We start from the raw sequence: 22,424 nt of genomic DNA on the forward strand, positions 1-22,424 counted from the left end.
CCACGTTATTGGGCTGGCCCATGAATTGTTTACGGTTTTCAACTATTTATAAACAACCGAACCTAATAGACAGAAATTAGGGTTTCTGTATTTTCTCGCAGCTTGTTTCGGGTGCTCTCTTTCGTCAATCAACAGCAAGTTAGTTTTCCTCTTTCGATTTCGTTTATTCTCATTATTCAATTTTCTTATTATTGAGTTATATATTGCTCTGCCATTTAATTTTTTCGTTTTTGAATCTGTTACGGTTGATCTTTCAATGGTTCTGCGAGAATGATGTTTGCTATTATGAAAATTGTAGTTTTTGAATTTTTGTTGTTTCCATACTTATTGAATATGAAATCGATGAGATAGTTGATCTTAATTGGTCGGATCGCTGTGTTTTTCTCTGCTGCGACCTTTGGGCGGTTTTAACTCTTCGAAAGTCTTTTTTGTTTCCTCAAGTTTTTTCACCTTCGTTTGATTTATTGTTGTTGGGTACTCTAATTTTCTTTCACAAATTGAATTGTGAACTCAACTATTAATGCCTATCTATAATTTCTTCCTGTTATAATCATAAATTTTATTTCAGTGTACCATATCTACGTTAAATTTGCATAAACATTTGGCAGGAACAAGTTTTTGCGTTTTTCAAGTTTGTTCTAAATGTTTTGATATATTATTTGCAAAATGGTATTTCTTGTTTAGAAATCAATAGCGCTTCACATTTTTGTACATTGAACTGCCATTAACCCTTTATACTGTACTATGATTTGAATGATTTTAAGGACTTCTTGGGTTGATTTATATGAGTTTTCGATCTTTTAAGGCCTCATTAACGACTATGATAGATATTATTTGTTTCTTATTGATTATAATAATTTTCACCGAACTATGTGGAACTCATTTCATTGTATTCTTAATGGTTTTTTGTTATTTACTTCTAACTACTAATGTTCAATTTGAAATACCAGTTGCTTGATAATCATATTATGTAGTCAATTTTGCCTTCACATGTGTATGATATTAATTGCATCTAAATGTTCCCTTAGACTTTGGCGTAGTGGCTGCCACCTTCTATACCGCTTTAGCGTTTTGAGGGCCGGCCACCACGCTACCCTATCTGCTACTGACTACATAGCTACACTACTGAAATTTGTATTTCGAGACCCATGCTTTTAGATTGGCCTGGACTTGTTTTACATTTTGTACATATACATGTAATGTCAAGCATATTTTGGTACTTTATAAATGTTCTAAATGTGTTTATGTTTGAACAGAATGGATTCTCAAGTCAAGTATGCTTCTGTCGTCAAAGTTATTGGCCGTACCGGTTCTAGAGGACAGGTGACTCAAGTTAGGGTGAGGTTTAATGATGATCATACCCGTCTCATCACGAGGAACGTGAAAGGACCAGTCAGAGAAGGAGATGTCCTCACTCTACTCGAGTCTGAAAGAGAAGCAAGGAGGTTGAGATAGAGTTTTAAAAAGAAGTGTCAAGTTTGCGATAATGAAACCTTCAATGTTTTGTGTTTTTGGTGGTATTTGACAGTTGTTTGTGATAATGAAACCTTCAATATTTTGTGTTTTGGGTGTTATTTAGCAGATGTGAACTGTTATTATTTAAATTTTAATTATTAACCACCTATTTTGACTTTATATTTTATTTTGGGTGTTTTGAATAAATTTTTGTGTTGACTATATAATTGTTTTATTTTATTTTATTTGTGGTTTTTATGATTTATACTAATGATGCTAATTCTTAGTATTATCTATGATCCCTGCATCCAAGGTGCTAAATGTTTTATTTTATTTTCGGTTTTTATGATTTACATTAATATGCTAATTCTTAGTATTATCTCCAACACGGGCATGAGCCAAGTTGGCTTCAAATGCCAATCACTCTCCCAGCTTGAAGCACAACAATAGTGTCAGCTGACAATCAATGGAAAATGATGATGTCATTCTATTCAGAAGAGTGGTTGTTTTGTTGAACAAGCTAACCTTGTTCACACCACTCTTTGTCAAGTGGCGATTCTGTTCTCCGTAGGCGTTGATCACACCACTAAAAATGTGCATCATGGTACGGTTATTCGAGTAACCAAGTGCCTCCTACTAGAGCTTTCATCGTTGGTCTATTATGCCCTCCTTCGATGGAGCACATCTGCAATTCAACACGTTCTTGAATTGGAGAAGACTTTTTTTTTTTATGAACTAACGTTAGTTAGTGATTAGTAACTTAGTTAGAGGAGGGGGAAATTGTTAGTGTGATAGATTGAATTTTGAACCTCTTGCATGATGCTCCTTCAATACCATACAGTTTTTAAGTGGTTTTTATAATCTGTCAACTATAAGATTAGTCAAACATTATAGATTATCAAATATCATATATACAACAATAATGTTATTTGAACCAAAAATGAAACACAATAATGTTGAACTTAATGTTAAAAACATAATTTCATTCAACAATTAAAACCAAGACAAAATTATATGCAAGTTATTCTACTTCGTCCTCGCTCGAAGAATATATATTCCTTATTCAATCGAATGAAAGCTTTCTTTCTTTGATTATTGGTTGAGTGTTTCCAAGATCCTTCAACGGATCTTATAAAGTCTTGCACACAAACCCTTCTTTCTGAACACTCTTGTACTCAGAATCACGAAACACCCTCCGAATTTTGAACACAAACTTATCTTCAAGACGAAGATCACATCCCACTCTTGCAAGATTGCTACCTAAAAATATATATCTAGGGATTTTCTAAATAACACCTTATTTAGCCCTCGATACACAATACATTGATGTCCCTCGATGATTCATATCAAGAATTATAGACACTAACAATTGATATCCCCTCTCATTTTTGTGTATAGCTTTAAAACTCGATTATACAACCGACTTGATCAAGAAAGTCTTTTTAATTTATCATATGATTTTGAATGCTTAAGTATGAGGAATGGATGAAATTATTCTTGTGTATAGAAATGAATGAATTTTTTTTTATATGACTCATGAATAGACTTGGTTAATAAAAACAAGTTTTAAGAGAAATTGGTCAGTTGACTCACACACGTTGAAAAAAAAAGATGAAGCCATAGATGTTAGCTTTCATTGAGTTGCAATTTTAACCCATTTACAGTCCAAATATGATTTTAGTATTTTCATGAAAGTTGTAACTATGAATGTTATATTTTATTTGCAATTAATTTGAATTCATTTGAATGTCTTCAACTTCAGATATGATTAAAATACTGCTTATGAGTTTTGTTGTTTTTTCACCGAAATTTCGCACTGCGCTAAACTAAAGAAACAAAACAAAACAAAACAATACAAAATAATTGGTTAATCAAAAAATGAAAGCATAAAGACTTTATTTTATTCAAGATTCATTTATTCAAAATAACTTTAAAAATAACATTAAGTTAAAAAAAAAACTAAATAATTGTCTCAAAATGATTTTAAAAATAATGACCAATAAATATTCATCACTTGACAAACAAAAGTAGTTAAATTGGCATTTGAAATTATTGTCTATTATATAATATATTATATTTTCTCCATTGTTATCTTATTATTTAATCTTATTCTTTCTTTATCTTTTTTGAATTGACAATAAAAATAATTTTGTAATTGAATTTTATTTTTAAATAGACAAAAATTTGTTTTATAAGTCCCACAAGTTCCTCTAACAAAATATCCCATTTTTTAATTATAAATTTTTATCGTTATTTTTTTTTTAATATTTCTTTTTCTTTCTATTTTTCTTTATTCTAATAAGGTTCTCGTTTAAAGTCTTACAAGTGCATTACTAAAGTCAAATAAATTAATCTTTATAGACTTTAAATAAAAAGAGCATTGAGTTTATACATTTTTAAATATCAAACATATATTCAAATTTAGAATACTTTATTTTTATTTTATTTTTTGATTGCCCATATTTTGTAAAATAAATTTCATATTATCTATATAAAAAAAATTATAATATTAAATTTATTTTTAGTTCCTATGAAATCATAGCTCTCAGTCTTTACAAAAATTTATAAAGATACAATTTTTAGTTCTATAAAATTATCTTAAAAATAGTTTAAATATTTGATAAAATAAAATATATTTAATTATCCTTTAATTATTCATTTTTTGAATGATATGTTGTAAGTATGTTTAAAATATTATAAAAATTCTTCTACAAAAAATTTAAATTTTTTATACGTCAAAACTCAAAAGAAAAATAATAAAAATATAAATATAAAAATCGAATTTTGAATTTTTAAAATATTCTAAACATGTCTAGAAAGAAAAAAATCAAATTGAGATATATGTATATTGACTTGGAGAGACTAAAACTCTTTTTAACATTTTGTAAAAAAATAACTGTTTTTGATTTTTTTTCTAATCACTTAAGAATGTTAATTTGTGGTAAGAATTTAACTTTATAATTTTAAAGATAATTGTAAATTAACTATTAATATTATTTTAATTAATAATAAATTTTCACTTATACAATTTTAACATAACAAAAACTGTCATGCAATTAACTATTAATATTATTTTGATTAAAAATAAATTTTTACTTATTCAATTTTAACATGAAAAAAAAAAACTGGCATGTAAAGAATTTTTTTCCGATTGATCTCGTGAAAAGCAAGATTGTAATTTTTTAGGAAAAATAATAATTAATTCTAATTTGATAATTTTGTCATATTTAAATTTTTGTGTGTTATCTTTTGTCATATTATTTAATAATTTTATATTACTTTTTTTCCTTGATATATTTCTCTCATGTCTGTTAATACTTAGTTTATTAAAAAAATGTGTTTAATTAATAGATGTGAAAGCGAATAGTATTAGTGTAAAAATTCAAATAACATAATTTCTTCAATGATAAGTTGTTCATTGAGTTTCTTTTGGAGTTTTAGAAACAGTAAATAAAATAAAATAAAATAAATAACAAAAAATAAAAAAATTGAGAGGTGAATTGCATAAATTTTAAATTGAAAATAATTAATTTAAAATATTAATATTTTTTAATAACAAATTTAAGATAGAGGATTATGTCCTCGTCAAAGATTATAGAGATTTATATTATCTTTTTTTCTAATAGTAAATCAACTTTATGTTGGTTATGTAATATTTCAACAACAAAAAATCAAATTAATATTTTGTTAATTTTTTTTAATTACGAAAAATCAAATTAAATATTAGGATTTTTTATAATTATATCCCTATTGTTTAAATTTTACACCATATTACCCTATATTAAAAAAAAAAAAAAATCAAAATATCCTATTAGGCTTGTGATTAGCGGAAATAAAAAAATAGATGCAATAGGAGTTCACATTCCGGGGAATGCTACCATGTACTGGTTCAAAAATTTTATTCTTCTTATTTTAGTAATTAGAAAATTATTTATTTAATAAATTAAAAATAATTATAATAATTTGAAAAACAAAATATTATTAATAAAATGAAATATATTAAGTTGAAGAAAAGAAAATGTGGTTGACTGAATGTGCCTAAATAGATAATGTATTATCTTATTGGCTAAATTACATTTGTGGTCCCTTAACTTAATTTCAGGTAACGTTTTAGTCCTTTATCTTTTTTTTTTTTCCGACTTGGTCCTTTATTTTAATTTTAAGTGACAATTTGATATTTTATGTTTTAAAATTTCAACAATGTTATCCTTTTTTATACAAAAATTCAAAAAAAAATTTAATCAAAACTCAAAATTAATTATATTCTTCAATATAATACAAATTTCATCAAATTAGTAACACAAATCTTCAAATAAACTCATATTTCCATACTTTATTTGATATTGTTAGGAATAAAGGACTAAATCAGGAAGAAAAAAAAAAGATAAAGGACTAAAACGTTACCTGAAATTAAGTTAAGGGACCACAGATGTAATTTAGCCTATCTTATTTTAACAACTTCCTTCTATTTTATAAATAAATTTAAATTATTTTAACAACAGTCTCCTTTGCAGATAAATTATCAACTTAATTATATTTTATTAATGATTTCATTCTATTTTTTTTTTATCAAATAAATAAAAATTAATAATAATAAAGTAAATTATAAATAAAATATATTAAATTGAAAAAACAAAATACATTAAATTAAAAAAAAACCACAAATTGACAACAACAAAAAAACACATAGTTGCACATTTTTAATTAGTTCAAAATTAAGACGACATAATAGTTAAGTAAGTAATATATTCACCCACATTTAATTGCACTTTATCATCACGTGATCGTTAAGGAAATAATATATCTATTCACATGATTGTTCATGTGAATGATAAAGTGCAACTAACTGTGAACGAGTATATTACTTCGTGATGTATCATGTGATTTAATCTTAAACCAATTACAAAAGTGCAGCTATGTATTTTTTCTTCAATTTGTGGTATTTTTTTATTTAACTTAATATATTTTGTTTCTTCAATCTAATGTATTTTATTTTATTAACATAATTTACATTTTTTATTATTATTATTTATTTTTATTTATTTGATCCAGAGAAAAAATAAGAGGAAGTCGTTAATAAAGTAGAATTGAGTTGCTAATCTACAAATGAGACTATTGTTAAAATAATTTAAATTTATCTATAAAATATAAGAGAATTATTAAAATAGTATAGCGCGTTATTTGTTCAGACACATTTAATCAACCGTATTTTTTATTCAATTTAATGTATTTTATTTTATTAATAATATTTTGTTTTTCAAAATATTATAATTATTATTAATTTATTAAATAAATTATTTTACAATTGCTAAAATAAAAAGAAAAAAAAATTAAAATTAATGTATGATCACATCTTCAGAACGAACTTCTATTGCAGCTAAACACAATTTTTATTCAATTCTTTGCGATTATCATAAGAGTTTTTTTGTTTTGTTAAGGTAGATGTAAAATTTAAAAAATAGAGATATAAATATAAAAGATCCTAAATACCACTGTTTAACTTAATACAATAGAAAGGTATAATAGTAATAATTGGAATGTCAAATGTAAAGTGATTAAAGATATAAAAATATATTTTATATGAATTAATTACACATAATAATTTTCAATTTTTTAAAGTTTATATTTTTAATAAAGCTACTATTATTTTTAATAAGCTAATAAAACTCTCACAAATCAAGATAAGAGATATTCGTTTAAAAAATTGTATATAAAAACAAGAAAATAAAGTAGGAACAATTGAATGAGATAGTAAATGTTTTTTTGTAATTAATTTTTTTTAACCATTCACGAGACAGTAAACCTTTTATATTTCATAATTTAAAAATATCATAATTTTTTTATATTTAAGATAACACTTGAGTCATTTATCTTTCAACAAGAAGGATAGCCATACAAAGTTTGTCATAATTCTTTATATTTCTCCTCTATTTTGTCTATAGATGAGAGATGATATAATTACCACAAAAAACTCTTAATAGTATCAACAACTCATCTATTTCTTCCAATCTCAAATGAGTAAGGCGGCTATTCATATCCTTGATCATTCAGAAGAACCCCTTGGTATGTGTTCTACAATAATTGATTTTCCTTTATTTAGTTATGCTTTCAATAATTCTCATCATTTCTTTTCTATTAAATAAATTTTAGATTCTGTTGCTACCTCCCATGTTTGTTACAATTTTGATCTTTTTCTTCATATACCTTCTTGGCAAACAAGTTTGTAAATTTGTAAAATAAAACTCAAGTCAAGGTTATAGCCGTCAGGTGTGTTAATATCAACCCTCAAATCAAGGTGTGTTAATATCAACCCTCAAATCAATTAATGGATGTTTTGTTAATTCTTGACTTTTGTGTAAATCTCATTTTAGTTAGTGCTTTGACAAAACAATCTTCTTTTTTGCTGATTTTTAATTGCAATTCTTTAATGATTCAATCACCAATGCTGAAGAAAACCATTAACATGGGTGAAATACATCGTGAACTTTATTTGTTTGGAACTTCGTATATTTATGGTTCTCAATCTAATGTTTTTAGTCTTACTAGTCCTCGTGTAGATTTGAATTTACATGCTCCTAGTGCAACTTGTAATATAACAACTAAATGCATATGAAGCATTTGAAATAATAGATTTGGTCATCTCTCTGATTATGTAGTCAAATTATTTACCAATAAAGTGAATTTTCATTTCTCATACATGTTTCCCTTCATCTAATCTCTTCGTTAATACTAATTTTGATTTAATACACTACGATGTTTAGGGTCCCTATGCTAAGCCAACTTATAATAATAAATCTTATTTTTTAACCATTGTCAATGATCATAATCATTTTACTTGACTTTATCTTTTTATATCTAAATCTTAATCATATAAGAGAATCATTTAATTATTTGTCTTCATTAAGACCCAATTCAATTATAGTATAAAATTTTTTCGCACTGACAATACCAAATAATGGGCACTTGCTGATTTTTTGCACGAACATGGTGTTTAGCACCAATTCTCTTGTCCTCATAGAGTACAACAAAATTTAGTGGTCGAAAGAAAACATCAGCACCTACTCAATGTTGCTTGAGCTCTTTACTTTCAATCCAAGGTTCCGATCAGTTTCTAGAGATATTGTGTTACTACTGCAACATCTCATCAATAGAATCCCAACCTCCAACTTATGATCACTTCAAAGTCTTTGGCTATCTTAGCTAACCTGCAACTATTCCCCAATACATAAACAAATTTTCCCTCAGGGTTGACCAATGTGTCTTCCTTGGATACCCCAATGGTTTCAAAGGCTACAAATTTTACAAACTCACCACTAGAAAATTCCTAATTTCATGAAATATCCTTTTCCGTGAAACATTTTTTTCTTTCTCCTTTTTACTTTTCACCTACACTAGCCTGTGAACCATCCTTTCTACAGGAACTTGTTGTATATGTGTATGACATCATCCTAGCTAGACCTAATCAAGATTTACTTAATCAACCTCATAAAAAGTTGCAGAAACAATTCGAGTTGAAAATACTTAGCAATTTAAGGTATTTTCTAGGTTGGAAATAGGAAGGTCATCAAGAGGCATACACAAGATTTTTTGCATCCAAACCTATGCATATTCTAATGGATCCCAGTCTTCAACTTTTGATTCCACTATTGATCACTCACTAATGTAACTCATGCATAAGATTAATGGGAAAAGTCTGGTGCATGTTCCTGCAAAACACGAAATTGCATACCCCATAACTAAGGTCTTACCTTGCCATGTTCGTTCCAACAAATATATGCTATATGTACATGATGAGGAGACCTCATCCTACCACTTTTATTTTATGGTCCAAGTATTTTTACTCCCTGAGATGTATCTATTGTCAAGTACTTCAATCACTATAATAGTGTAATTTCTCCATTGAACTTAAGACTTGATGTTACTCAAGTGTTAGTTGATTTTTTCCACCATTTGTGATTATTTAGATATGAGCTTGTATCACATCCCTAATAATGTTTTTAACATCATGTTCGTTTTCAGACACTATGGATATCACTTCATTCTTTTCAGTTCTTACAAACACTATGAATATAACTCCATTAAATCTATTAGATAGTTATGTCTTAAACCAATATGTCTATTTTTATTTTTTATATGCTTGACTATATGTTTTTGGTAGTGTGGATTGACTATCATAATGTATGGATTCTGGTGCGATTGGCTTTGGCCAAATTAGTATCTCATACAACAAATCTCTTAGTCATTCAACCTATTTGCTATATACAGCTAGAGCAATAAATTATACAGCCATGGTGGTGTCGACAACGCAAGTTTATTTCTTTGAATCCTAAGAAACTGAACATCCACCAAGATTGAAGATCCATCCACTTGTGAAAGCATGATCCTCAACATAATTTAACCAATTGACATATGTATATCCTTCTAAAACTGAAAGATCTCCACGATAGATTAAACTATAGTTAATTGTTCATTTCAAATATTTTAATACTTTATTAATAACATGTCAATGTTCTTTACTTGGATTGCATGTATACCAACTTAATCTTCCAACAACATATGTTATATTAGGTCCGAAACAAGTCATGACTTACATCAAACAATTATTTTTTATATTCTTGATAATGTTGACAAACTATCACCAAACCATGACACTTTTGCGATTTAATCTTTTCATATTGTATCACATACAATTAATAAGCATCTCAGTTATCACATACACAAATTTTTATGTCATTCTACTTTTTAATATATTTAATAAGAATCTTAATTTAAAATTCTAATTATTTTATGAATATATCCCAAGTTCAAGATATAATAAATTGAATGCATTAAATATATATTGCCACAAACTAACAAAACTTAATCATAAAAATTTATCATAATCAAATATCATATGGTGAGTTCAAACATGTAAGTAATCTACTCCTTGACGAATAAGCATTCATTTCATTTATATTAATCAAATAAGTAATCAAATATCATGAATTCTATTTGTTAATTAAAGTTTCATATTTAAATATTTTCTATGGTAAATCTAAATAAATATCACAATAGAAAATAAATAATAAATACAATCAATAAAATTTTCTATTACTTTCTTTTATTAACATTTATCAAGTTACAATAATTTTAAAATATATACTCAAATTATTTTTAATATCAAAATAAACAAAAAACAATTACTTTCATACTATCATTCACATATAATATATAATTTCAGATAATCATTAATTCTAAATTTAAGAACTTCTTACATGAAACAACAATTTCGATTTAAGCATGAACTTGATACTTATGATAATTTATTTACACCATTTTTATGTTACTACAAAATTATACCAACGTGCAATTAAAATATTCAAATAATGTCTTTGATATTGAGGTGAGATGGTGTGAAACTCATAATACTATATACACATTAATTAAAAAATTAAACCAATTTTACAAACGGGTTCTTGCTACCTTTACGGGCCAGTGCGATTCTTGACAATAAGTTGTATAACTTCAATCGCTAAATTGATGGGTCACAAGTCTTCAAGTATACAAGAAAATTCCCGCAAGATTTCAAATTTTACTAGTTAGATAGTTGAGTTCTATTATGCTCATTTTTAATGTTTTCTACTATAAGCTATGAATATAGTTTTGCACATTTTTCGGTCTCACAGAGTCACAACTTTCACGAATAATAATAATGATAATCAAACATGAAATAAAATTGTACCAATAATCTTCAAACCGAGTCAGTTAGAATAATATAAATGCATATGGAATTTGTTTTGACGTCATATTCAAGTATATTAACATATCTGATATATTTGTCCTTTTATTTTTATTTATATCCAACCTCCATTTTCAATTGCTCTATCAATGTACCAATCCAAGTATTAAGAACACAACAATAATTTATAGGCCAACATGCAAAATAAAACAATCAAAATGTGGTAAACCAATAAAGTTACATGCATAAAGTAGATGATAATTTTCATTCTGGACACACATATATATATATATATATATAAGTTGAACGTATGATTAAATAAACATATTTATATTTATCAAAATCCATGTACTTGAATAAATTCTAAATCATGCATATCAATCTAATCACATGTAAAATTTAATACAAACAAATATAATTACTTTGGAGAACCACATATGAAATTAGAACTTTAAATATATCATATATTCATATAAATTAAATGTGTGCCTTTCACTATAGTCAAAATATATAAATGTTTATCTCCTTTAATAATACAACCATATATTTGCAAATAAATTGTAAATCGAACATAAAGATCGTTGAATCATTTGTTGGGAGTATGCTGCAAATCTTGAATAAAAAGATAAAATTGGTGATGATGAAGGTTGCACAAATAAATTATAAAACGTGTGTGTCACATTAAACTTTAGGTTCGATTCACCTCCACCAATCTATATATATATTAGGCTAAATTACATTTGTGGTCCTTTAACTTAATCTCAGGTAACGTTTTAGTCCTTTATCTTTTTTTTCTTCCCGATTTAGTCCTTTATTCCTAACAATATCAAATAAAGTATGAAAATATGAGTTTATTTGAAGATTTGCGTTACGAATTTGATGAAATTTGTATTATATTGAAGAATATAATTAATTTTATGAGTTTTGATTGATTTTTTTTTTGAATTTTTGTATAAAAAAGGATAACATTGTTGAAATTTTAAAACATAAAATATCAAATTGTCACTTAAAATTAAAATAAAGGACCAAGTCGGAAAAAAAAAAAAGATAAAGGACTAAAACGTTATCTGAGATTAAGTTAAAGGACCACAAATGTAATTTAGCCTATATATTATATACAAACGGGTTAACCAGCAAATCTCCTTCAGAATACTTTGGAAACCTTAAAGTGAACTGCACATTAACATCAAACCTATCGATCAATGATAGTTTACAGAGTAAAGTTCATTCATTTATTCTCGTGCACTAGTGAATAGAATAAATGACTCGTAAATATTTTTGACATAATTTTAACTCATATAACATGAATTTTGTTTTGTCTTTTCTGGTTATAAAGTATATCTATTTATGTAAAAACTCATACCAATTGGTGAAGAAAAAAATAACTCTTGAAAAAATGTGTAGTCATTGATAACTTAAAAGATGCATTGATTTGAATTAAACCTAATCATTGCAACCACTTGTCCAATTGATACATTAAATTATTTAATTTTACTACATTAATATAGTTATTAGAGATTTTTAAATATATTTTGAAAATTTTCCTCCCATAATCTAATTTCCATAATGGGTTTTTCGATTTCATGGAGAACTTGATACGAGGGTAGTGTACCTATTTTACAATAGCATAATGAAACTAAGATCATAAATTCAAGTTGCCTAAACTCATCCTTAGTACTTGCAAATTATTATTGTTGGGTCAATTTGTAAAAATGTTTTTTTTTTTTTTTTTTTTTTTTTTTTTTTTTTTTTTTTATATAGAAGAGGTTGATTTTGGAATCTTTGTGTGAGATTGTCGGTGGATAAAAGCTGTTGCAAAAACATCTCAGAAGCAGGTTGTGTAGAGGACAACCAATAACTGATAGTGTGTATGGGGTTTGGGATCAGAGAAGAAGGGGGTGAAAGGTGAAAGGAAGAGAAACAGAAATGTGCGAATATATAATAAGAGGATCTCTGAGCATAATTGATCAAATGGCTCTTGATTGTTGTTGATAGCCACCGGTGAGTAACTTAATTGAGCCATCACTTTAAACACCACCATATTACCACATAAGAAAGGAAGCTATTTTTAAAAGTTTTAGTACTACTCTTTTTTCAAGATTTGAGAATGTCCCAAGAAACTAAGTCGATGTGTACTTTCAAAGGATACATCCATTTAGCCTTTAGTGATTTTCTTCAACTTCATCTTCAATCTTTACCATTTTTTAGTAAAGAATCTTCACCAATAAATTTCTGCAGATTTGTTGAGATAATGATTTCCTTCTACTGTCCAAATATCTAATTTGGTGTTGAGGTTGATAGTGTTAGGTGCTTATTTATCGGAGTTTATTCTTTCGAACGGACATTGAAAGATGTTATCGGAGTATATTCTTTCGAACGGACATTGAAAGATGGAAAAAGAAACTACCAAAAAAAAACAACTAGTCATTTTGGCCAAACCTGAATGGTCTGTTACCAATTGGGCATAATGGGCCAATTTTTATTAAAAAAAATAAAAATAGTTTACTTGTTAAAAATCAGAGCTTGATTCAATCAGACCAGATTCGATATTTTAGACTGAACTGTGTCAGTATCTTGGTGGCACAACAAACTATGCATTGGTCCAACCTATTTTTTAACCAATTTATTTGTAAAAGAAAAAAAAAATTCTTAAGAAAATCATTTTTATAAACTCGAGTTTTCTTAAAACAAAGTCATCATTTACAAAAATAACTTGTAACTAAGAAGAAAAAAAAATTGGTATATAATTTTAAAAATAGAGTAATTTGGTAAAAACAAAAAATTTAAATAAAGAGTTAAAAAAAAATTCAATTATTTTAACCCAGTGATTTCAAGATTTTGTCAAACTAATAGTGATACCCAACATGCATTTAATGATATATTTTTTATATTATAAAAAATTAAATTTCAGAGATGTAATGAAATATCACTGATTGTGCCATTCGTAAATGACAAGCGTGATATCACTGATTTTGTCAAACTAAGTTCCCTTTAGAAAAGCAAAATTAAAATTAGTAAATGAGAAACGTGATATCTTAGACACGAGAAAATTTAGGTGCCTGAAGTTATATATGATAACCAATGGTTCAAGGCCCTAATGAAAACCACAATTCACAGGAGCAGGGGATTCAAATATATATGTGAACTGATAGTATGCTGATATTTAACATCTCCCTCAGGCCCATAAGATCAGTTTTAAGAATCTAAAGAGCTCTCAGAAGTAAGGATAGATCCTAGTCCGCTGTCAAAGCCAATATCATAATGATTTAATTGAAGATTTTCTATTGTACTTTTAATTTCATCAAAATGCACACCAGGCAGAAATATAATAAACTAATACTTCGGAAATGATGAAGTACAATATGACAACAGAATATTACTCGTCATCCTTATATGGATACTCTTCTGGAACTTGCTTGAGAAGTTTTACTTGCAACTCAAACACATCATCTCCTCGAAGCGCGTCACGTAGCCAAGTGACCTCAGCCTTCATTGACACCTGAGTATGAACGTAGAAGAATCATGACAACTCAAAACAGATCGAAGAACATGTGAGAAGTAGAACATTGCATGCCATGCCTCATTTTCCTCCAGGAAAAATAACTGATAAAGGTTTTTTTCCTCATTGCTATGAAAGGAGAAGCTAAAGAAACTTGCCTTCAGAAACTAATGAATGGTTTGTTAACAGGACAAAATCTTGACAATTGAGTCCCTTTCTATACAAAATCATGAGTAATAATCTATTTCATATTTGAGAAAAATACGGACAATCAAACTACTATTATATTTTGTTAGTTTCCCAAGTGTTAAAACAACAAGAACTGATTAAAAGAATGACGAATAGAAGTTTTATAAAGTATAACTGATATGTCAAATGAGATAAGAAATAGAAATAGAAACTAACCATATCTAAGGCTCCTCTGATGACTCCACTCAATATGTTGCAGTAGTACAGACCTTGACAGTTGTCAGGAAGCTCAACAAAGTCTACCAAAGGATTATCCTCCAAAACAATGCTACAACACGTCCCTTCAGCATCCCAATTGGTCACGGATGCAGTAACACCAAGGAACATTTTAAAACCAACCTGTATAAAAGCACAATTACGGATTGATAAAAATAAAAAGTCATCTCCTTTAACGGTGCATTACTAGTAATAATATAATTAAATTAATAAAGAAAAAAGATGCTGAGCACACAACCAAGTAGCAGCACATAGCCCACTCTTGTAAAAATCATACCAATCAAAATGTGTCGACAGTCACCCGCCTGTTAGAAAATGAAATTAAACACAAGTAGCACAAACCAACCATAACCAACTACGACGTTAAAAAACAAACAAGGAAATACAATTTAAAGGTCACAAAGAAGTCCAAATATGGATTTAGGGTCATCCAATAACAATGAGCCAAGACGAGATAATATCGAAAAAATAATCGGTAAAGGGTGAAGACAAACTTTGGACCTATAAGTGGTGTGATTAAAAAGGTAAAAGTCAAACAATAATCTATATGAAAACAAATGTCATTATATCATGCATCTAAATCACAATTCTAAGAATGACATAACTTATAATGGATATACAATGCACTCCATAATGATAGTTTTTTATATAACCTGACCCTTATGTTGGGCTCAAACCAGAACAATTAAGTGTCTGCAATTATATCTTCATAAGCAAGGAACAACACTCTTGAAACCAGACGTATTTCATGTGTTCAAAAATCAATTGAATACCCCCACCCCACACACATGCTGAATGCATCTTGCCGATTTACGAACTCATAAGAGGAAAATAATGGTAATGATAATTTTATGTAGCAAGTTCCTCCTCTATTGCATCTAGTCTATTGTTTTTGAATCATATATATCTATAACATTCATTTCAATAAAATAATAAACCTATAAACATACTTACTTGTTCACATGACTTTGGCTTATGTGGACGTTAAAACAGGAGAAAACTTATATAACTAAAGCATGGTAGAAAATGAAATAATAAAAGAACAACCTTTTTAATAAGAGAAAATGAAAACAAGTTTATGAAACATGTCCATTTAAGTTCTTTCTTCTTTTAAAGTGAACATGAAAACAAGTTTATGAAACATGTACTTTTAATTGAGTAGATATACAGAATGTCATTTCTACATGCCCTTCATCACAATGAGGATAAATCACCAGACATTTTTTCCCAGCATCTAAAAAGAGTAAAAAACCATACAACAACACAATACCTTTGCAATCACCTCAGCCGTCTCTCTGAAATCGACACACCTTGAGACATTAGATTTAGCCAAAAACTCATCAATCAAACGGATTCCAATGTTATAACCCCTGAAAATACCAACCAAATAAAAAAAATTATATTGATGAAAGAAAGTAACCCAAATACAAATACACACCAAACCATTGAACTAAAAATCCCTGAATCAGATGTGAAAAAATAAATTTTACAGCATCAGAAGATACAGGTAATAAAACTTATTGAATTTAAAGAGAGAGGGAGTTTCAGAATTGTACATTTGATCTAGTTGCTTGTTGACTTCCTCAACCTCTTCCAGATCTGTAAGCAATTGACGCACAATTGCCCCATATGTCAGAGTAAACAGTTCTGCATTCTGCACAATCCAAGAGGAATATCTAATGCAGATGGATAGAATGAACTCAAAATAAGATTCCATGAATTTCAAACTAAATTGACATTTTTTGGGTAAAGCAAAAGAAAAAATTGTGCGATCAACAGTTTATGGGTGGAAAATAGGGGGGAAGTGGGAATTTGAGCAGTGATATTTTTTTGTGTACCGAACAGAGTATAATGAGGGTTTTGCTTTTGTTTGCTTACAACGCGTTCGATGTTAGCAAATATCGCATCGCCAGATCGAGGAGCAACAGGGGCCATTGTTAGAGCTCACTCAGCTTTGTTTTACTGCAGAAATAATAAAACTAAATTATTCAACATGGTATGGATGAAACAAATCCAACATTTTTTAAACATCCTCACAAGTTAGAAACCCAGTTTAAGATAAACCAACAAGATCGTACAAGCGCAAAACCAAAACACTTTCTTAGAGAATATATTTTTGCCCAAAATTGACAAGGTAATTAACCATGGAACAAGTTATAGTGGCAAGTCTAGCAACCATACTGCGAAAAACTATAGGCAAAAGAACCTCTATTGCTGTGTCTTATTAGGGGAGACATGATATTATTTAGAATAAAACAAAATTACAGAGAAAAAACAATTTGCACATACGCATTACATGCAACAAAAAAAAGTAACATTCCCTATCTTTGGTTGTTTAAGTTTTTTATTTTAGTTTCAAATGGATATTTTGTAAATTCGAGATATAAATGACCTTTGTTTTCCAACTTTACCCTTAGATATAATTAAGATGATTTATTTTTACGAGAATTTGTAAAACAATTAATAATAAAACTAAGTGTATATTGATACAAATATAGTATATCAGTTAAATGATTTTTTAACATGTTTGCGAAAACCTTAAACCACCACAGGTTTGGGATGGAGGGAGTAATGGAAGTCATAAAAGAGGGTGTGAAAATGCATGTTACTTTAAATAGATGACATGTGCACATAGAAGTTCTCAATTCATAGTTGTCCCCATAGGGATCAATCCATTGCTCATGTACAGGTGATCATTGGGTACCCAACTCACACCTGCTTCCAACCTCTTGCTCGTCATGTTTTTATTCAATTCTTAAATACCATGCCTTGCTCAAACTTTCCCCAAAAGCATACCAATATCGCCAATTTCCGATTCCTGGTTATTCGTTGGAACTTTGTTGCAGTTATTGGGAAACTGTGAGAACAACCACTTTTTCCTAAATCAGTTATCAGATCAGTGAAATGATTATGACCTTCAAACCTTTCTCTATTGTTATTGCGCATAGAGGTATTTTCTAGATATTATCACTATAAAGTAAACCACTGACATAATAATATCTATTAAGTTGATTTTTCAAAAACACAGAAAAACAAAAAATAATTAATTCTCCAAAAATGAAGACCTGAATAGAAGGAGGATCAGAATGCATATGAAAAATTAAACGAAAGAGAGCTGAAAAATTAAACGAAAGAGAGCTGAAAAATTGAGATACCTTCAACTGTGCAAGAGAGCTGAAAAATTGAGATCAGAGAAGCAGATTAAGGTTACGATTTGCAAGAAGAAGCGAGCAGCGATCTTTGATGGTGAAGACGGAGGTAGGAAAATGGACCGGTGACGGTGGCCGGGACTGAGAAGATCTCTGTGAAGTATTTCCAAAGGTTTTCGCGATTCTGTTTCTATCAATCTGTACTGCGAATCTGGGATGGGGATGAAACGTAGGATGGGCCTCATATAGCCCATGATTTTGATCCACAAAAATTACAATAAAATGGGTTGGAAAAAAAACACCCCAAACATGGGCCATAATTTAGATGCTTAGTGGGATTTGAGGCTTAATTGACCACTGTTTCTTCTCCCACTCCAATAATCTTAAATACATAAGAATATATGTTCAAATCTGTCAATTTAGATGTGTAAAATACACTTTTAATTTAATCAATCTAAATAGAATTTAAAACTTTTAAAAAGATTTAAGAGTAAGAAAAAAATAAGGTTTAACTCATACCCTCCACCTAGGACTGTGTAAAAAATCCGGTTATGAGTTTAAATTCAAAATCGGATTTAAATCTATTTTAAATATCTGCTTAAAATAATATGGTTATAATTCAGTTTATTCATCAATCAGTTGGATACTCACTTATATTTTATATTTGTATTTGGCTTTTATCCGATTTTTATCCACTTAACTCCCAAAAATTCTAAATCCCAAAAACTCCAAAACGATTCTAATTTTGTCATCACCCCACCGACCTTCCACCTTCTGACAGCGTTTTCCGACAATTGAGATATTACTAACTTCATTTAATCAATTGCTTATTACTAATCAACCATACTCTATGATAACTAATTAATGAATTAAGATATTTTATATTTGTTGAGGAAGACTAATAACTCAATTTTGAAGACTACTAACTTCATTTAATCAATTGTTTATTACTAATCAACCATACTATTGTGGTTTTCGAAATAATGATTACATTTCGAAAATTTGAAAAGTTTTTGAAATTTTCAAACAATTCAAAACTTTCAAAATAGGAAAATTTTGAAATTATTCATATTTTGAAAGTTTCAAAAGTTTTTCAAATTTTTGAAATGTAATCATTATTTCGAAAACTTCAAGAGTTGGAAACGTTCGTAACGTTCCAGATTTGGTAACTTTTGAAACTATTTAGAAACTTTCTAAATTATTGAAATGTAATCCTTATTTTAAAAAATTTAAACTTCTCAGAGTTTCGAAAATTTGAAACTTCCGAAACTATCAATTTTAAAACTTATTATAAATGGTTCAAATAATAAATTTATATTTTTATGTGTCTTGAGGGGGTGGCAGATTTAAATGTGGGGGTGCATGGTACAATCCTCTAGGCTCGCTTTTGATGTTGGTTTTAACCAATTGGACATGTACCACACAACTTGAGGTGAAATGAATCTATAAATAATTTGGTATGAATTGAAGTACTATTTTGATATTTTAAAATGAACAAAGTATAGAGCAATGAAATAGTATGTAATGAAGTGAAATAATATGTTTTGATATTTTTGTTACTCAATACTATGCTCATTGTTCATTTTCCTAATGAAAATGTCTCAGTATATACATGACAAAATATCAAATATATTTTAAATATCAAATATTTTTTAAACTAAAATAGATTATTTTGGATTGTTGATTTCATGAATGAGTGATTAAATTACAAAGATATAAATAAAGAAATAGTTAATACAATTACAAATTCAAAAATTATCTTATAAAAAGAGACAACAAAAACACAAAAATCTTACGGTCAGAGAAGAGAGTAGTATGTATTAAATAATACAAATAGTAAATTTATCATCTAACAACTTTAAAACTATATATGACAATTAGACCCGAACTAATGATCGTAAAAATTAATGAATTTATTTGAAATACCAATTAGGGTGATTCGAATTTCTTTAAATTTTAATATATTGGTACATATAGTAAATAGTTAAGAAGCGATAAATTAAAATCATTATGATTTATAATATATGCGATATAGCAGATAACATACCAAAATAAATTTAAAATGGAAATTAATAAATTAAAATACCGATGCCTTATACAAGGTGATTAAAATCATATTGATGAAGCCCTGTTAATAAAGATTGAGCATGATGAATGTACCAATTTCTCACTTAATCAACAATAACTATAACAAAACAATTTTTTAGATTCCATTAAATCCGGTTAGTAAGACTATTAAAAAGAGAAAAAAAATAATCTCAAATCCTGTAATTATCAAGAATCCTTTATGCTCTTTTTTTATTCACAAAGAATCCACTACTATACCAACAATTATATAGTATATAATAAGTTTTATTTTTTAAGTTATAATATCTAATAAATTTTATTTTTTAAGTTATAGTATCTAATAAGTTTTAAATCTTGAAATCACATGAACAATTTTCTATTGCATTTAACTTCAATATAAACTTGAGAAAATATCCGTGTATTAAAAAAACATGTGGGCTTTTATGGTCCACAATTATAACATTTTATATTTTGGGCGTTATGAAACAGATTTACTCTATTAACTATATTAAGTGGGCTTTTATATTTACTCTATTAACTATATTAATTTTACAAAGAGAAAATCATTACACATAGTTAAGTGGGTCCTCTCACTCAATACTTAATAACTTTGGCTCAATTTTCACATTTAAATGCATCAAATTATCTAAATTATGTCGCTTAACAACAATTTACCTTGCACTAGAAACTAAAGGTGCACACAAAACTGCCGATCCATATGAAAAGTGAAAATTATGTTTTTGAGGTTTTGTTGTTCATTTTCTTTCCAAATAAGCAAAAAGCTTTTCTGGTTTGTATATTATTTCTTCATTTCTTCTTCTTTATTGATTTTCTTTAATAAAAACATTATAATAAATAAGTATTGTAATTAAGTCACATTTGCTATAAAATATAAACTTTGTTTTATTACAATGTATAGATAGATTGTCTTTTGATCAGATTAATTAAGTGATACAATGGATACATGTTATTAGAGGGGAGAATATCTTACATTTACGTAAACTAAAAATTGTGGTCCCAATTCGTTTTCAAGAACTTTTATTAACGTTATTGCAACGATTAAATGTAAGTATCTAAAATAATTGCAAAGCACACATTCTTAACCATAATTTTATCAAATAGAGAACTATTTACTTGCATGTTTTTATTTACACATAATTTGTTTAAGTTTTTTAATACAACTATCAAACTAATTACAATAACAAAATTACATAAATAATGCAATTTCAAGGGACAAGAGAATTAAAACTTTCCACTGTCAAGATTATGAATTTTACCCAAGTGACAACACAAATTTGGTAAAAATAAGTTTTCAATTCAAATTGAATTTTAGACAAACTAGATATTTAATTGAATCAATCACTAAGAGATTTTCAATAAATGATTGAACAATTTTCAATTCTAATTCTAAAAGAACAATGAGAACCTAAGAATCTACAATCCGCAATTTTAGGTAAAAATAATGTTTCTCTTTCTCCTTTAAACCAGTTTACTATTGGTTCCGATAAAATTTCACAAACTAAGAACACTTACTATTGAAGTAGCAAAGTCGATTTACAACAAATGGGGTTTGAATTGTAAATGTTCCTATTTAAAAATTCCTAAAAAACTTAAAGATTTAACTCAAGAATGATATTGGTTAAGAAAACAGAAAATAGAGAACGTTCTTGGTTAGCTTAAAATACATAAATTCAGTTTATGTTTTTAACTCAAGTAAGTAAGCATGCTTAATAAATAAGGAGATAAGAGAAAGAATACCTCACAAGAATGTATCCTGGTTCAACTACTTGGACTACGTCAAATCTCACAACTATGAGTTTTTCCACTAAGTGTTTAAAACAAAGAACCTTCTTAGTTTAACAGCATCTAGTTTAGATCAACCTTGATCTGTTATAAACTCTAATTATTTTCACCCAGAAAGAGATTTAATCACATCGCCTATCATCCTTGATAGAATTTCATACAATTTATTCAAACTATACTAAAACTCTTATAGTTTGAGTTTTACAATTATGATGAGATTGTTTGGATAGAATCTGAGATGCCTTAACTCTTATTTGAGATTCGATAA

The 22,424-nt window shown here is 27.8% G+C and overlaps 2 protein-coding genes and 1 long non-coding RNA gene across 4 annotated transcripts; 2 read left to right on the forward strand and 1 right to left on the reverse strand.

Annotated features, from left to right (window-relative positions):
* LOC101490631 (small ribosomal subunit protein eS28-like) lies at nt 1–1,635 on the forward strand. The gene is made up of 2 exons (XM_004505382.4): nt 1–138; nt 1,257–1,635. The coding sequence occupies exon 2, from the start codon at nt 1,258–1,260 to the stop codon at nt 1,453–1,455; it is 198 nt and encodes a 65-aa protein (XP_004505439.1). The 5' UTR covers nt 1–138; nt 1,257; the 3' UTR covers nt 1,456–1,635.
* A 5,690-nt stretch (nt 1,636–7,325) lies between these two features.
* On the forward strand, nt 7,326–9,971 carry LOC113787113 (uncharacterized). Its single transcript, XR_003473403.2, has 2 exons — nt 7,326–7,518; nt 9,721–9,971. It is a non-coding gene; the product is annotated as an uncharacterized lncRNA (long non-coding RNA).
* Nucleotides 9,972–14,415: 4,444 nt separating this feature from the next.
* LOC101491155 (uncharacterized) lies at nt 14,416–18,504 on the reverse strand. Of its 2 annotated transcripts, none has more exons than XM_004505384.4 (6): nt 18,293–18,504; nt 17,016–17,099; nt 16,694–16,791; nt 16,408–16,507; nt 15,078–15,260; nt 14,416–14,672 (listed from the first exon to the last, which is right to left on the reverse strand). In XM_004505384.4, exons 2-6 carry the CDS (start codon nt 17,070–17,072, stop codon nt 14,550–14,552), a joined length of 561 nt encoding a protein of 186 aa, XP_004505441.1. In that variant the 5' UTR covers nt 17,073–17,099; nt 18,293–18,504; the 3' UTR covers nt 14,416–14,549. The 2 variants fall into 2 exon arrangements, with proteins under 2 accessions (XP_004505441.1, XP_073226483.1); XM_073370382.1 differs by having other exon boundaries at nt 16,694–16,813; nt 18,293–18,502.
* Nucleotides 18,505–22,424: the final 3,920 nt, after the last annotated feature.

Source organism: Cicer arietinum, chromosome 6 (assembly GCF_000331145.2).
Source record: "Cicer arietinum cultivar CDC Frontier isolate Library 1 chromosome 6, Cicar.CDCFrontier_v2.0, whole genome shotgun sequence".
Lineage (NCBI taxonomy): Eukaryota > Viridiplantae > Streptophyta > Magnoliopsida > Fabales > Fabaceae > Cicer > Cicer arietinum.

Excerpts from the sequence above, each read along its gene's own strand:
- LOC101490631 (XM_004505382.4), top strand. The coding sequence starts at position 1,258 with ATGGATTCTCAAGTCAAGTATGCTTCTGTCGTCAAAGTTATTGGCCGT.
- LOC101491155 (XM_004505384.4), bottom strand. The coding sequence starts at position 17,072 with ATGGCCCCTGTTGCTCCTCGATCTGGCGATGCGATATTTGCTAACATC. Across the intron at positions 16,792-17,015 it reads TTGCTAACATCGAACGCGTT|AATGCAGAACTGTTTACTCT; the intron begins GTAAGCAAACAA and ends TGGATTGTGCAG. Across the intron at positions 15,261-16,407 it reads CGGCTGAGGTGATTGCAAAG|GTTGGTTTTAAAATGTTCCT; the intron begins GTATTGTGTTGT and ends GCTTTTATACAG.